A 12,969-nucleotide genomic window follows, 5' to 3' on the forward strand; every position below is an offset into this window, starting at 1 on the left:
ACCTGACGTCTCGTGAGACTTCGCAAAGTAATAAGTTCGGCTCATCGGAGCCAATACATTGTAGTAGTGTACAGCTCCCGCTCCGTGCAGTATTACAACAAAGTTTTATGCGAATCAACTTCGGAGGAAGCGTCCGAAGTGGATTCACTCATCCCTATTTGTTGCCTTTAGTTACATTGTTGTTACCTAATGTTACTTACTAATATGCTATGTTACTTCATGTTACTTTATGCTATTTTAGATATCTCCTGCCCAAGGGTGTAGCTATTGTAGGTGCACTGCAGAGGCAATAGTTGCACCCTGGGCCTAGAGCCTGAGGGAACTCAAAGGCCTCTCTGCACAGAAGAAGGCTCCGGCATTACTAACCTCACATGGTAGGTGGGGCCCTATTACGGATTTTGCACTGGGTCCTAGGAGCCCCAGGTTACACCTCTGATCTCTTAAGCTGGCCATAACCAAGATGGAAAAATGTCACCTCTGATTGGACAAGTCTTCTCATAGTTTTTGTTATTGGAAGGCTCTGCACACCACCGCTGATAACGTGTCCTCCTGAACCCTCCTAAGATGTGGCCCCTTGGATCCGGCCTGTTCTTGTATTTGTTGTAACTGTTCTCATTGGGTTAAATGACCAATGTTGATGGGGACATTAAACCCAATGACTGACCTCCCCCATGTTCCCTTGACCGACCTTCATGGGAATATTTTTACTCCGTTGGTTGTCAGACTGGAGAAGACTGACAACCACAACCTAAATGCTAGAAGACAGTGGTCTTCTGGTGTCAGGAGACTTCTCAGGAGTTCCACAATTATAACATTCCCGTAAGAAGGCGTCAGGCGACTGAAGAAGCGGCGGATGGAGATATCTCCTCGGGGCAGTGACAGTGGCAGGAAGGTGTCTGCACTCACCTGAGAGTGACGTTATCCCCTTGACAGGCTGTGTAATTACCATCTGGAGGGACAAACTCCGAGCATTCAACCAGGAGAACTAGGCAGAGAAGATAAGAGAAGGAGCGAGGTGGGGAGGGGGCAGCAGAGCCGCGGGCCAGGTGTGCAGGAGGGAGGCAGATAGCGGAGGAAATGAACATGGAATGAGATGTGCATGGAGCAGCAGATAGAGAGAAGACAGGGCGGAGAAGGGAGAAAAGGGCGACAGACGGGGGAACGGGGGTGGAGGGCAGGCGGGGTGAGAATGACAGGGCGGAATGAGAAAAGGGCAACAGACGGGGGAACGGGGGTGGAGGGCAGGGGGTAGAGGGGCAGGCGGGGTGAGAATGACAGGGCGGAGAAGCGAGAAAAGGGCGACAGACGGGGGAACGGGGGTGGAGGGCAGGGGGTAGAGGGGCAGGCGGGGTGAGAATGACAGGGCGGAGAAGGGAGAAAAGGGCGACAGACGGGGAACGGGGGTGGAGGGCAGGGGGTAGAGGGGCAGGCGGGGTGAGAATGACAGGGCGGAATGAGAAAAGGGCGACAGACGGGGAACAGGGGTGGAGGGCAGGGGGTAGAGGGGCAGGCGGGGTGAGAATGACAGGGCGGAGTGAGAAAAAGGGCGACAGACGGGGGAACAGGGGTGGAGGGCAGGGGGTAGAGGGGCAGGTGGGGTGAGAATGACAGGGCGGAGAAGCGAGAAAAGGGCGACAGACGGGGGAACGGGGGTGGAGGGCAGGGGGTAGAGGGGCAGGCGGGGTGAGAATGACAGGGCGGAGAAGCGAGAAAAGGGCGACAGACGGGGAACGGGGGTGGAGGGCAGGGGGTAGAGGGGCAGGCGGGGTGAGAATGACAGGGCGGAGAAGGGAGAAAAGGGCGACAGACGGGGGAAATGGGGGTGATAGGCAGGGGGTATAGGGGCAGGCGGGGGTGAGAATGACAGGGCGGAATGAGAAAAGGGCGACAGACGGGGGAACGGGGGTGGAGGGCAGGGGGTAGAGGGGCAGGCGGGGTGAGAATGACAGGGCGGAGAAGGGAGAAAAGGGCGACAGACGGGGGAACGGGGGTGGAGGGCAGGGGGTAGAGGGGCAGGCGGGATGAGAATGACAGGGCGGAGAAGGGAGAAAAGGGCGACAGACGGGGGAACGGGGGTGGAGGGCAGGGGGTAGAGGGGCAGGCGGGGTGAGAATGACAGGGCGGAATGAGAAAAGGGCGACAGACGGGGGAACGGGGGTGATAGGCAGGGGGTATAGCGGCAGGCGGGGTGAGAATGACAGGGCGGAATGAGAAAAGGGCGACAGACGGGGGAACGGGGGGTGGAGGGCAGGGGGTAGAGGGGCAGGTGGGGTGAGAATGACAGGGCGGAGAAGGGAGAAAAGGGCGACAGACGGGGGAACGGGGGTGGAGGGCAGGGGGTAGAGGGGCAGGCGGGGTGAGAATGACAGGGCAGAATGAGAGAAAAGGGCGACAGACGGGGAACAGGGGTGATAGGCAGGGGGTATAGGGGCAGGCGGGGTGAGAATGACAGGGCGGAGTGAGAAAAGGGCGACAGACGGGGGAACGGGGGTGATAGGCAGGGGGTATAGGGGCAGGCGGGGTGAGAATGACAGGGCGGAATGAAAAAAGGGTGACAGACGGGGGAATGGGGGTGGTGGGCAGGGGGTAGAGGGGGCAGGGGGGGTGAGAATGACAGGGCGGAATGAGAAAAGGGCGACAGACGGGGGAATGGGGGTGGTGGGCAGAGGGTAGAGGGGCAGGTGGGGTGAGAATGACAGGGAGGGGTGAGAATAAGGTGACATGGATGGGGGAATGAGGTAAGGGCGGTGGTAGTCGGGGGGTAGCGTGAGAATGAGGGAGAATATGGAGAAAAGAAGGGAGGAAGAAAGAGAGAGACATTATTAACCCACAGTAATAAGACATGATAGCAGCACACACAGAATACAGTCTATCCTTCTACAGATGAGCACATGGCTGCCTTCTGCCACAAACAGCGCCACCCCAGCCCATGGGTTGCGTCCAGTATTGCAGCCCAGCGCCATTGAGGTAAATGGAGCAGAGCTGTGATGCCGCTTACAACCTGCGCTGTTTGTATAAGAACGCAGTCATGTTCTCGTAGCCTTGGACACCCCTTTAATGGCACATGAACCTATGATGTACAACATTTCACATCTCAATACCATCCCCATCTCCTGCTTTGCCTAGTTTATTTCATACTGGTCTTGCGCTCCAGTCACATCTAGAGCTGTATTAACAATTCTGCTGCTGTCTTTTCAGATACCGGACTATAGGACCCCCTGTGTCTAGAGCAGGTTCACCGCCAGTTTCATAGAAGGGCTTTTCTCTTCCTTTTAGCTGCAGAATACCGCAATCCAGTGCTATCTATAGCGCGTAACACCACATTGTGCCCAAATAATATGCAGCATCCAAATAACACACCATATAGTGCCATATCTACACGTCGCCTAATAACATATTGTATGCAAAATATATGGAGCATCAAAATAATACCACCATATCTGTGGTCTACAGAGCCCCCTCCGTATATATACAGCCCGCAGAACACAGATCTATTATGTCAGAATAATACAGGCATAGAGTGCTATATATACAGCCCACATAATACCGCCATATATACAGCTCACATAATACCGCCATATAGACAGCTCACATAATACCGCCATATATACAGCTCACATAATACCGCCATATATACAGCCCACATAATACCGCCATATATACAGCTCACATAATACCGCCATATATACATAGTGTACATAATACTTCCATATACATAGTGTACATAATACCGCCATATATACAGCCCACATAATACCACCATATATACAGCTCACATAATACCACCATATATACAGCTCATATAATACCACCATATATACAGCCCACATAATACCAACATATATACAGCCCACATAATACCGCCATATATACAGCTCACATAATACCGCCATATATACAGCCCACATAATATCACCATATATACAGCCCACATAATACCACCATATAAACATAGCGTACATAATACATCCATATACATAGTGTACATAATACCGCCATATATACAGCCCACATAATACCACCATATATACAGCCCACATAATACCGCCATATATACAGCCCACATAATACCACCATATATACAGCTCACATAATACCGCCATATATACAGCTCACATAATACCGCCATATATACAGCTCACATAATACTATGTTGGGCCTAAATAATAAGCAGCATCTAAGTAAAGCCTCATTCACACGTCAGTGTTTCTCGGACATGTGCTGTAGGTGTTCTCCACGAACAGCACACGTCCCCATTCATTTTAGGCCTCTTTCACACTACCGTTTTTTTTCCCGTATTGCGGGCCGTTTTTTGCGTTCCGTATACGGTCCGCAAAAAAAACTGAATGTACTCCGTATGCATTCCGTTTCCGTATTTCTGTTTTTCCGTTCCGTTGAAAGATAGAACATGTCCTATTATTGCCCGCAAATCACGGTGCTTGGCTCCATTCAAGTCAATGGGTCTGCAAAAAAAAACGGAACACATACGGAAATGCATCAGTATGTCTTCCGTATCCGTTCCGCTTTTTTGCGGAACCGTCTATTGAAAATGTTATGCCCATCCCAATTTGTTCTATGTAATTACTGTATACTGTATATGCCATCCGGAAAAACGGAACCGAAACGGAAACACAACGGAAACAAAAAACGGAATAACATAACAAAGTGCAGCACAAAATAGTAGCGCTTCTGCTGCGGTATTCAACTGTATCCCAGTCCTGAGGATGCAGATACAGCCGAGTTCAGGAAGGCACCAGCGGCTGCAGGACTCGTACGTCAGACAGTGATGCTTCCAGGATGAATTGCAGAGCATGAGATCATTATGTATCCGGCTGGCGGCCACAAAGAGAGCTCGGGCGGACCCCTGGGCATCGGACCCCCGGGGGAATTTCCCTGCAGGGTCTATGGCCTGTCCGCCCCTGCTTAAAGGGGTTATCCATGATTCCAACATCCTATAGTGCAGGCATGCTCAACCTGTGGCCCTCCAGCTGTTGTAAAACTACAACTCCCACCATGCCCTGCTGTAGGCTGATAAATGTAGGATGTTCAGGCATGCTGGGAGTTGTAGTTTTGCAACAGCTGGAGGGCCGCAGGTTGAGCATGCCTGCTATAGTGCATACAAATCTCTTACTAATAAACCTAGAACCAGCCCGCACCTCCCATGGATCCAGAGATCTCCCTGTTCATTGCTTCACTTGCTCTGCTAGATTTAGTTTAAGCTGGATCCCAAGGGGGTGTGTCCTCTATGAGGGGGCGTGTCCTCTATGAGGGGGCGTGTCCTCTATGAGGGGGCATACCCTTCCTGATGGAGCGCTTTCCCTGCCACTTCCACAGCTGGAAGGCAGTTGAAGATTCCAACTGAGCACGTGCGACCACCAAAGCGAGGTGGACAAGAAATATGGAAAAGGACAGAGGGTGGCGCTATACAGATACATTTTATTGAATAACTCAGAGGCTTTGCGAAAATATGTTAATTACATTCAATTACAAAAGTTTTCAGATCGAGGGATTGGTCTGAAAAATGTAGAATATTACTTGTGGCGTTTGAGGCTGGTTCCCAGCTGAGACCATTTTGGATGCTGCTTCGGATGTGAACGGAGTGATGAGTACAAATGCAATCCGAGTATACCGGGCATCACCCAGCTTTCCCAGGAGCAGATACAGCTGGTTACTGAATGTACGATATCACCGCGTCCGCCCATGTAAATTGGCGGATATTTCACGCTATGTCCGCAGTCAGTACATCGGCGTCGCAGCCACTCGTGATAAATACTTGAAAACGCAAGCAAAAAAATAATAAAGAATTCTCCTGGTATTAAGCATTGTTGTTTATGAGCGGCCCATGATGTATCTTCACGCCGAGCCCTTGTGCCGGCGGCGGGGAGGGGGAGGCGCTGATATGGGCCTGATAAATGTCCTGCAAATGGCTGCGTCCCTCACAGTATGGATGGACTGCCGGGACCGATCTGCCCCTCCCCCGCCGCTGCCAGAATGGCAACCTCCATTACTGAACCGCACTGTAACACCACCAGCCCAGCATTAATGGGGTCCGGCACATTCCGGATTATCAGGCATTCTGGATTAATGATCGTGTACAGAGCCCATCACAGCCACAGACCAGGAGGGGTTAATATCAGATGTGTTCATTAATTGATACATTTACAATGGAATATTGATACATAGTAACAACACATCCTGCAGTTCAATGTCCAGATATTCGGATCCTCTGGCGGCAGAGCTGAGGCTGTCATTAGGTGCAGGCAGCCAGATGGCGGGTCTTATCTGTGGTCTTACATAGGACTTCATGTATCACTCTCATCCTCACTGTTATCACTCTCATCCTCTTCAGTATCTGCTGTGTCTAGCTTCTATTCATCATGGTTGTCTCATATCAATGAAATGTACCTTTATCTGCCGGACTGTCACACTCTATTAGTCCTGTCTACTGGCAGTCTCTTTCTCTACTGGCAGTCTCTATCACTAATTTTTCTTTATTTTCCTTGCCTTCCAGTGTCTCTGCCCCTCTCTTCCATTCTTCTGCTGTCTCAGCCCCTCTCTTCCATTCTTCTGCTGTCTCTGACCCTCTCTTCCATTCTTCTGCTGTCTCTGACCCTCTCTTCCATTCTTCTGCTGTCTCAGACCCTCTCTTCCCTTCTTCTGCTGTCTCAGCCCCTCTCTTCCCTTCTTCTGCTGTCTCAGCCCCTCTCTTCCCTTCTTCTGCTGCCCCTCTCTTCCCTTCTTCTGCTGTCTCTGCCCCTCTCTTCCCTTCTTCTGCTGTCTCAGACCCTCTCTTCCCTTCTTCTGCTGTCTCTGCCCCTCTCTTCCCTTCTTCTGCTGTCTCAGACCCTCTCTTCCCTTCTCCTGCTGTCTCAGACCCTCTCTTCCCTTCTTCTGCTGTCTCAGACCCTCTCTTCCCTTCTTCTGCTTTCTCAGCCCCTCTCTTCCCTTCTTCTGCTGTCTCTGCCCCTCTCTTCCCTCCTCCTGCTGTCTCAGCCCCTCTCTTCCCTTCTCCTGCTGTCTCAGGCCCTCTCTTCCCTTCTTCTGCTGTCTCAGGCCCTCTCTTCCCTTCTTCTGCTGTCTCAGCCCCTATCTTCCCTTCTTCTGCTGTCTCTGCCCCTCTCTTCCCTTCTTCTGCTGTCTCTGCCCCTCTCTCCCATTCTTCTGCAGTCTCTGCCCCTCTCTTCCCTTCTCCTGCTGTCTCAGCCCCTCTCTTCCCTTCTCCTGCTGTCTCAGGCCCTCTCTTCCCTTCTTCTGCTGTCTCAGCCCCTCTCTTCCCTACTTCTGCCTTCTTCTGCTGTCTCTGCCCCTCTCTTCCCTTCTTCTGCTGTCTCTGCCCCTCTCTTCCCTTCTTCTGCTGTCTCAGACCCTCTCTTCCCTTCTTCTGCTGTCTCAGACCCTCTCTTCCCTTCTTCTGCTGTCTCAGCCCCTCTCTTCCGTTCTTCTGCTGTCTCTGCCCCTCTCTTCCCTTCTTCTGCTGTCTCTGCCCCTCTCTTCCCTTCTTCTGCTGTCTCAGACCCTCTCTTCCCTTCTCTGCTGTCTCAGCCCCTCTCTTCCCTTCTTCTGCTGTCTCTGCCCCTCTCTTCCCTTCTTCTGCTGTCCTCAGCCCCTCTCTTCCCTTCTTCTGCTGTCTCAGCCCCTCTCTTCCCTTCTTCTGCTGTCTCAGCCCCTCTCTTCCCTTCTTCTGCTGTCTCTGCCCCTCTCTTCCCTTCTTCTGCTGTCTCAGACCCTCTCTTCCCTTCTTCTGCTGTCTCAGACCCTCTCTTCCCTTCTTCTGCTGTCTCAGCCCCTCTCTTTCCTTCTCCTGCTGTCTCAGACACTCTCTTCCCTTCTTCTGCTGTCTCAGACCCCTCCTCTTCCCTTTCTTCTGCTGTCTCAGCCCCTCTTTCCCCTTCCTTCTGCTATCTCTGCCCCTCTCTTCCTTCTTCTGCTGTCCTCAGACCCTCTCTTCCCTTCTTCTGCTGTCTCAGACCCTCTCTTCCCTACTTCTGCTGTCTCCAGCCCTCTCTTCCCTTCTTCTGCTGTCTCTGCCCCTCTCTTCCCTTCTTCGGCTGTCTCAGCCCCTCTCTTCCCTTCTTCTGCTGTCTCTGCCCCTCTCTTCCCTTCTTCTGCTGTCTCTGCCCCTCTCTCCCATTCTTCTGCAGTCTCTGCCCCTCTCTTCCCTTCTCCTGCTGTCTCAGACCCTCTCTTCCCTTCTTCTGCTGTCTCAGCCCCTCTCTTCCCTTCTTCTGCTGTCTCTGCCCCTCTCTTCCCTTCTTCTGCTGTCTCAGACCCTTTCTTCCCTTCTTCTGCTGTCTCAGACCTCTCTTCCTCTTCTTCTGCTGTCTCAGCCCCCTCTCTTCCCTTCTTCTGCTGTCGCTGCCCCTCTCTTCCCTTCTTCTGCTGTCTCAGCCCTCTCTTCCTTCTTCTGCTGTCCTCTGCCCCCTCTCTTCCCTTCTTCTGCTGTCTCTGCCCCTCTCTCCCATTCTTCCTGCAGTCTCTGCCCCTCTCTTTCCCTTCTCCTGCTGTCTCAGCCCCTCTCTATCCCTGCTCCTGCTGTCTCAGGCCCTCTCTTTCCCTTCGTCTGCTGTCTCTGCCCCTCTCTTCCCTTCGTCTGCTGTCTCTGCCCTCTCTTCCCTTCTCTGCTGTCCTCTGCCCCTCTCTTCCCTTTCTGCTGTCTCTGCCCCATCTCTCCCATTCTTCTGCGTCTCAGCCCCTCTCTTCCTTCTCCTGCTGTCTCAGACCCTCTCTTCCCTTCTTCTGCTGTCTCAGCCCCTCTCTTCCTTCTTCTCTGTCTCCTGCCCCTCTCTTTCCCTTCTTCTGCTGTCTCAGACCCTTTCTTCCCTTCTTCTGCTGTCTCAGACCCTCTCTTCCCTTCTTCTGCTGTCTCAGCCCCTCTCTTCCCTTCTTCTGCTGTCTCTGCCCCTCTCTTCCCTTCTTCTGCTGTCTCAGCCCCTCTCTTCCCTTCTTCTGCTGTCTCTGCCCCTCTCTTCCCTTCTTCTGCTGTCTCTGCCCCTCTCTCCCATTCTTCTGCAGTCTCTGCCCCTCTCTTCCCTTCTCCTGCTGTCTCAGCCCCTCTCTTCCCTTCTCCTGCTGTCTCAGGCCCTCTCTTCCCTTCTTCTGCTGTCTCTGCCCCTCTCTTCCCTTCTTCTGCTGTCTCAGCCCCTCTCTTCCCTTCTTCTGCTGTCTCTGCCCCTCTCTTCCTTTCTTCTGCTGTCTCAGCCCCTCTCTTCCCTTCTTCGGCTGTCTCTGCCCCTCTCTTCCCTTCTTCTGCTGTCTCTGCCCCTCTCTTCCCTTCTTCTGCTGTCTCAGCCCCTCTCTTACATTCTTCTGCTGTCTCAGACCCTCTCTTCCCTTCTTCTGCTGTCTCTGCCCCTCTCTTCCCTTCTTCTGCTGTCTCAGCCCTCATCTTCCCTTCTTCTGCTGTCTCTGCCCCTCTCTTCCCTTCCCTGCTGTCTCAGCCCCTCTCTTCCCTTCTCCTGCTGTCTCGGCCCTCTCTTCCCTTCTCCTGCTGTCTCAGGCCCTCTCTTCCCTTCTTTCTGCTGTCTCTGCCCCTCCTTCCATTCTTCTGCTGTCTCAGCCCCTCTCTTCCCTTCTCCTGCTGTCTCAGGCCCTCTCTTCCCTTCTTCTGCTGTCTCTGCCCCTCTCTTCCCTTCTTCTGCTGTCTCAGCCCCTCTCTTCCCTTCTTCTCGGTCTCTGCCCCTCTCTTCCCTTCTTCTGCTGTCTCTGCCCCTCTCTTCCCTTCTTCTGCTGTCTCAGCCCCTCTCTTCCCTTCTTCGGCTGTCTCTGCCCCTCTCTTCCCTTCTTCTGCTGTCTCTGCCCCCCCTCTCTTCCCTTCTTCTGCTGTCTCAGCCCCTCTCTTCCCTTCTTCGGCTGTCTCTGCCCCTCTCTTCCCTTCTTCTGCTGTCTCTGCCCCTCTCTTCCCTTCTTCTGCTGTCTCAGCCCCTCTCTTACATTCTCTGCTGTCTCAGACCCTCTCTTCCCTTCTTCTGCTGTCTCTGCCCCTCTCTTCCCTTCTTCTGCTGTCTCAGACCCCTCTCTTCCCTTCTTACTGCTGTCTCTGCCCTCTCTTCCCTTCTCCTGCTGTCTCAGCCCCTCTCTTTCCTTCTCCTGCTGTCTCAGGCCCTCTCTTCCCTTCTTCTGCTGTCTCTGCCCCTCTCTTCCATTCTTCTGCTGTCGCTTGCCCCTCTCTTCCCTTCTCCTGCTGTCTCAGCCCTCTCTTCCCTTCTCCTGCTGTCTCAGGCCCTCTCTTCCCTTCTTCTGCTGTCTCTGCCCCTCTCTTCCCCTTCTTCTGCTGTCTCAGCCCCTCTCTTCCCTTCTTCTGCTGTCTCAGGCCCCTCTCTTCCCTTCTTCGGCTGTCTCTGCCCCTCTCTTCCCTTCTTCTGCTGTCTCTGCCCCTCTCTTCCCTTCTTCTGCTGTCTCAGCCCCTCTCTTACATTCTTCTGCTGTCTCAGACCCTCTCTTCCCTTCTTCTGCTGTCTCTGCCCCTCTCTTCCCTTCTTCTGCTGTCTCAGCCCCTCTGTTCCCTTCTTCTGCTGTCTCAGCCCCTCTCTTCCCTTCTCCTGCTGTCTCAGGCCCTCTCTTCCCTTCTTCTGCTGTCTCTGCCCCTCTCTTCCATTCTTCTGCTGTCTCTGCCCCTCTCTTCCCTTCTCCTGCTGTCTCAGCCCCTCTCTTCCCTTCTCCTGCTGTCTCAGGCCCTCTCTTCCCTTCTTCGGCTGTCTCAGCCCCTCTCTTCCCTTCTTCTGCTGTCTCAGGCCCTCTCTTCCCTTCTTCTGCTGTCTCAGCCCCTCTCTTCCCTTCTTCTGCTGTCTCAGACCCTCTCTTCCCTTCTTCGGCTGTCTCTGCCCCTCTCTTCCCTTCTTCTGCTGTCTCAGCCCCTCTCTTCCCTTCTTCTGCTGTCTCAGCCCCTCTCTTCCCTTCTTCGGCTGTCTCTGCCCTCTCTCTCTCTCCCTTCTCTGCTGTCTCTGCCCCTCTTTCCTTCTTCTGCTGTCTCAGCCCCTCTCTTACATTCTTCTGCTGTCTCAGACCCTCTCTTCCCTTCTTCTGCTGTCTCAGCCCCTCTCTTCCCTTCTTCTGCTGTCTCAGCCCCTCTCTTCCCTTCTTCTGCTGTCTCTGCCCCTCTCTTCCCTTCTCCTGCTGTCTCAGCCCCTCTCTTCCCTTCTCCTGCTGTCTCAGGCCCTCTCTTCCCTTCTTCTGCTGTCTCTGCCCCTCTCTTCCATTCTTCTGCTGTCTCTGCCCCTCTCTTCCCTTCTCCTGCTGTCTCAGCCCTCTCTTCCCTTCTCCTGCTGTCTCGGGCCCTCTCTTCCCTTCTTCTGCTGTCTCAGCCCCTCTCTTCCCTTCTCTGCTGTCTCAGACCCTCTCTTCCCTTCTTCGGCTGTCTCTCTCGCCCCTCTCCCTTCTTCTGCTGTCTCAGCCCCTCTCTTCCCTTCTTCTGCTGTCTCAGCCCCTCTCTTCCCTTCTTCTGCTGTCTCTGCCCCTCTCTTCCCTTCTTCTGCTGTCTCTGCCCCTCTCTTCCCTTCTTCTGCTGTCTCAGCCCCTCTCTTCCCTTCTCCTGCTGTCTCTGCCCCTCTCTTCCCTTCTTCTGCTGTCTCTGCCCCTCTCTTCCCTTCTTCGGCTGTCTCTGCCCCTCTCTTCCCTTCTTCGGCTGTCTCTGCCCCTCTCTTCCCTTCTTCTGCTGTCTCTGCCCCCTCCTCCCGCGTCCTTCCTCTTCTTCCTTGGTCCCATAGGTTTCTTGCACCCTCAGACATGGTTTATGAGAATCCAATGACAGGATATAATTAGTGTAATTCTCTCGGAGGCCGACCATCCTGAATATTCAATATATCAGGGCCAAAACAATTCATTCTGAGCCTGTAACAAAGGCGGTGGGTGTTTACCGTACAGCAGGACGCAGTGTAGCATGGCGGAGCGAGCGGGTGGCGGGGAGGCTCGGTGCACTGTGTTATCCGAGCAGCCTATCATTCTCTGTTAGCAGCCATTTCTGCAGATTTTTGTAACCTAACTCCTTTGCCACAATGATAGCGCTCATTGCCCATGGCCCTTGCGCTGCCCCCCTCTTGCCCCTACCTGGTGCTGCCTGAGGCGTTCGCCTCACCTGGCCTCACTGGTGGTGCCCCCCTGGGTAACCGACCTCCAGTATCAGTGCAGGTACAGACTAATGCATTCATAGGACCGTATTTATTTTGCTGTCCACAAAATGCGGATCCGCAAAGTATGGATTGCGTCCTGTGATATACATGCTGCATACATTCATTGGGTCCGTGGTGCACATCTGAGGCCAAGAATAGGACGTATTGTATCTTTTGTGGAAAGCAAAGCGGGTGTGATGTCTGCGTCTTTTGTGGGCCCATTGAAATGAATGGGTCCACATCGGTTCGGACCAAACCCATGGTCGTGTGCATGAGGCCTAAGACCGCATTAACCCTTTACGAAGGTGGCTATATCGAATACCCGGTATTGCAGAATAGGAGCCACTTTCAGACCCCAAAACATGGCTGACGAAGATGTGTCTCAAGGGAAAGGTTACAAAGTTAACCCAACGTTCAAGAAGTTCTTTATTGATCTCCATTCATAATGTAACGAATGTAGTCAACGACCTCCTGAGCGATAATAATGCGATAATAACCCGATGCGATTTATAACCCAGCGGCCTATAAAGCGCTACAATAACATTTTTGGGATCAGATCGCAGTGGGATGGGACGCACACTGAGGAATCAAAGTCCTGCTGTAAATTGGCCACCTGGAAGCCTAGAACAATGCGGAGAAGCGGAACGCCTCCGTAATTGTTTGCATTATGTAACAGGAAGCAGTTCGGTTTAATGTCAGAGGAGCAGCTTGTGCCGCGTAACATATGGCAATGTCCCGGACTCCTATGTGCGGCTGCCGGCGAGATCTCGGTAGGCGCAGTACATGTGATGTAGCAGGACGCTGGGAACCATTATTCTGCGAGCCAAGTAGAAGAGCGCGGGCTGTTTTATGGCGCCGAGGGGAC

The 12,969-nt window shown here is 53.1% G+C and overlaps 1 protein-coding gene across 1 annotated transcript in view; it reads right to left on the minus strand.

Moving 5' to 3' along the window:
- IGLON5 (IgLON family member 5) overlaps positions 1 to 12,969 on the minus strand; it is a 414,181-nt gene that overhangs the window by 141,160 nt on the left and 260,052 nt on the right. The window contains exon 2 of the mRNA XM_044277736.1: positions 907 to 985. Coding sequence (XP_044133671.1) covers positions 907 to 985 — 79 coding nt within the window. The remainder of the gene's footprint in view (positions 1 to 906; positions 986 to 12,969) is intronic.

The sequence above is a fragment of the Bufo gargarizans genome, chromosome 2 (assembly GCF_014858855.1).
Source record: "Bufo gargarizans isolate SCDJY-AF-19 chromosome 2, ASM1485885v1, whole genome shotgun sequence".
NCBI classification, from domain to species: Eukaryota; Metazoa; Chordata; class Amphibia; order Anura; family Bufonidae; genus Bufo; species Bufo gargarizans.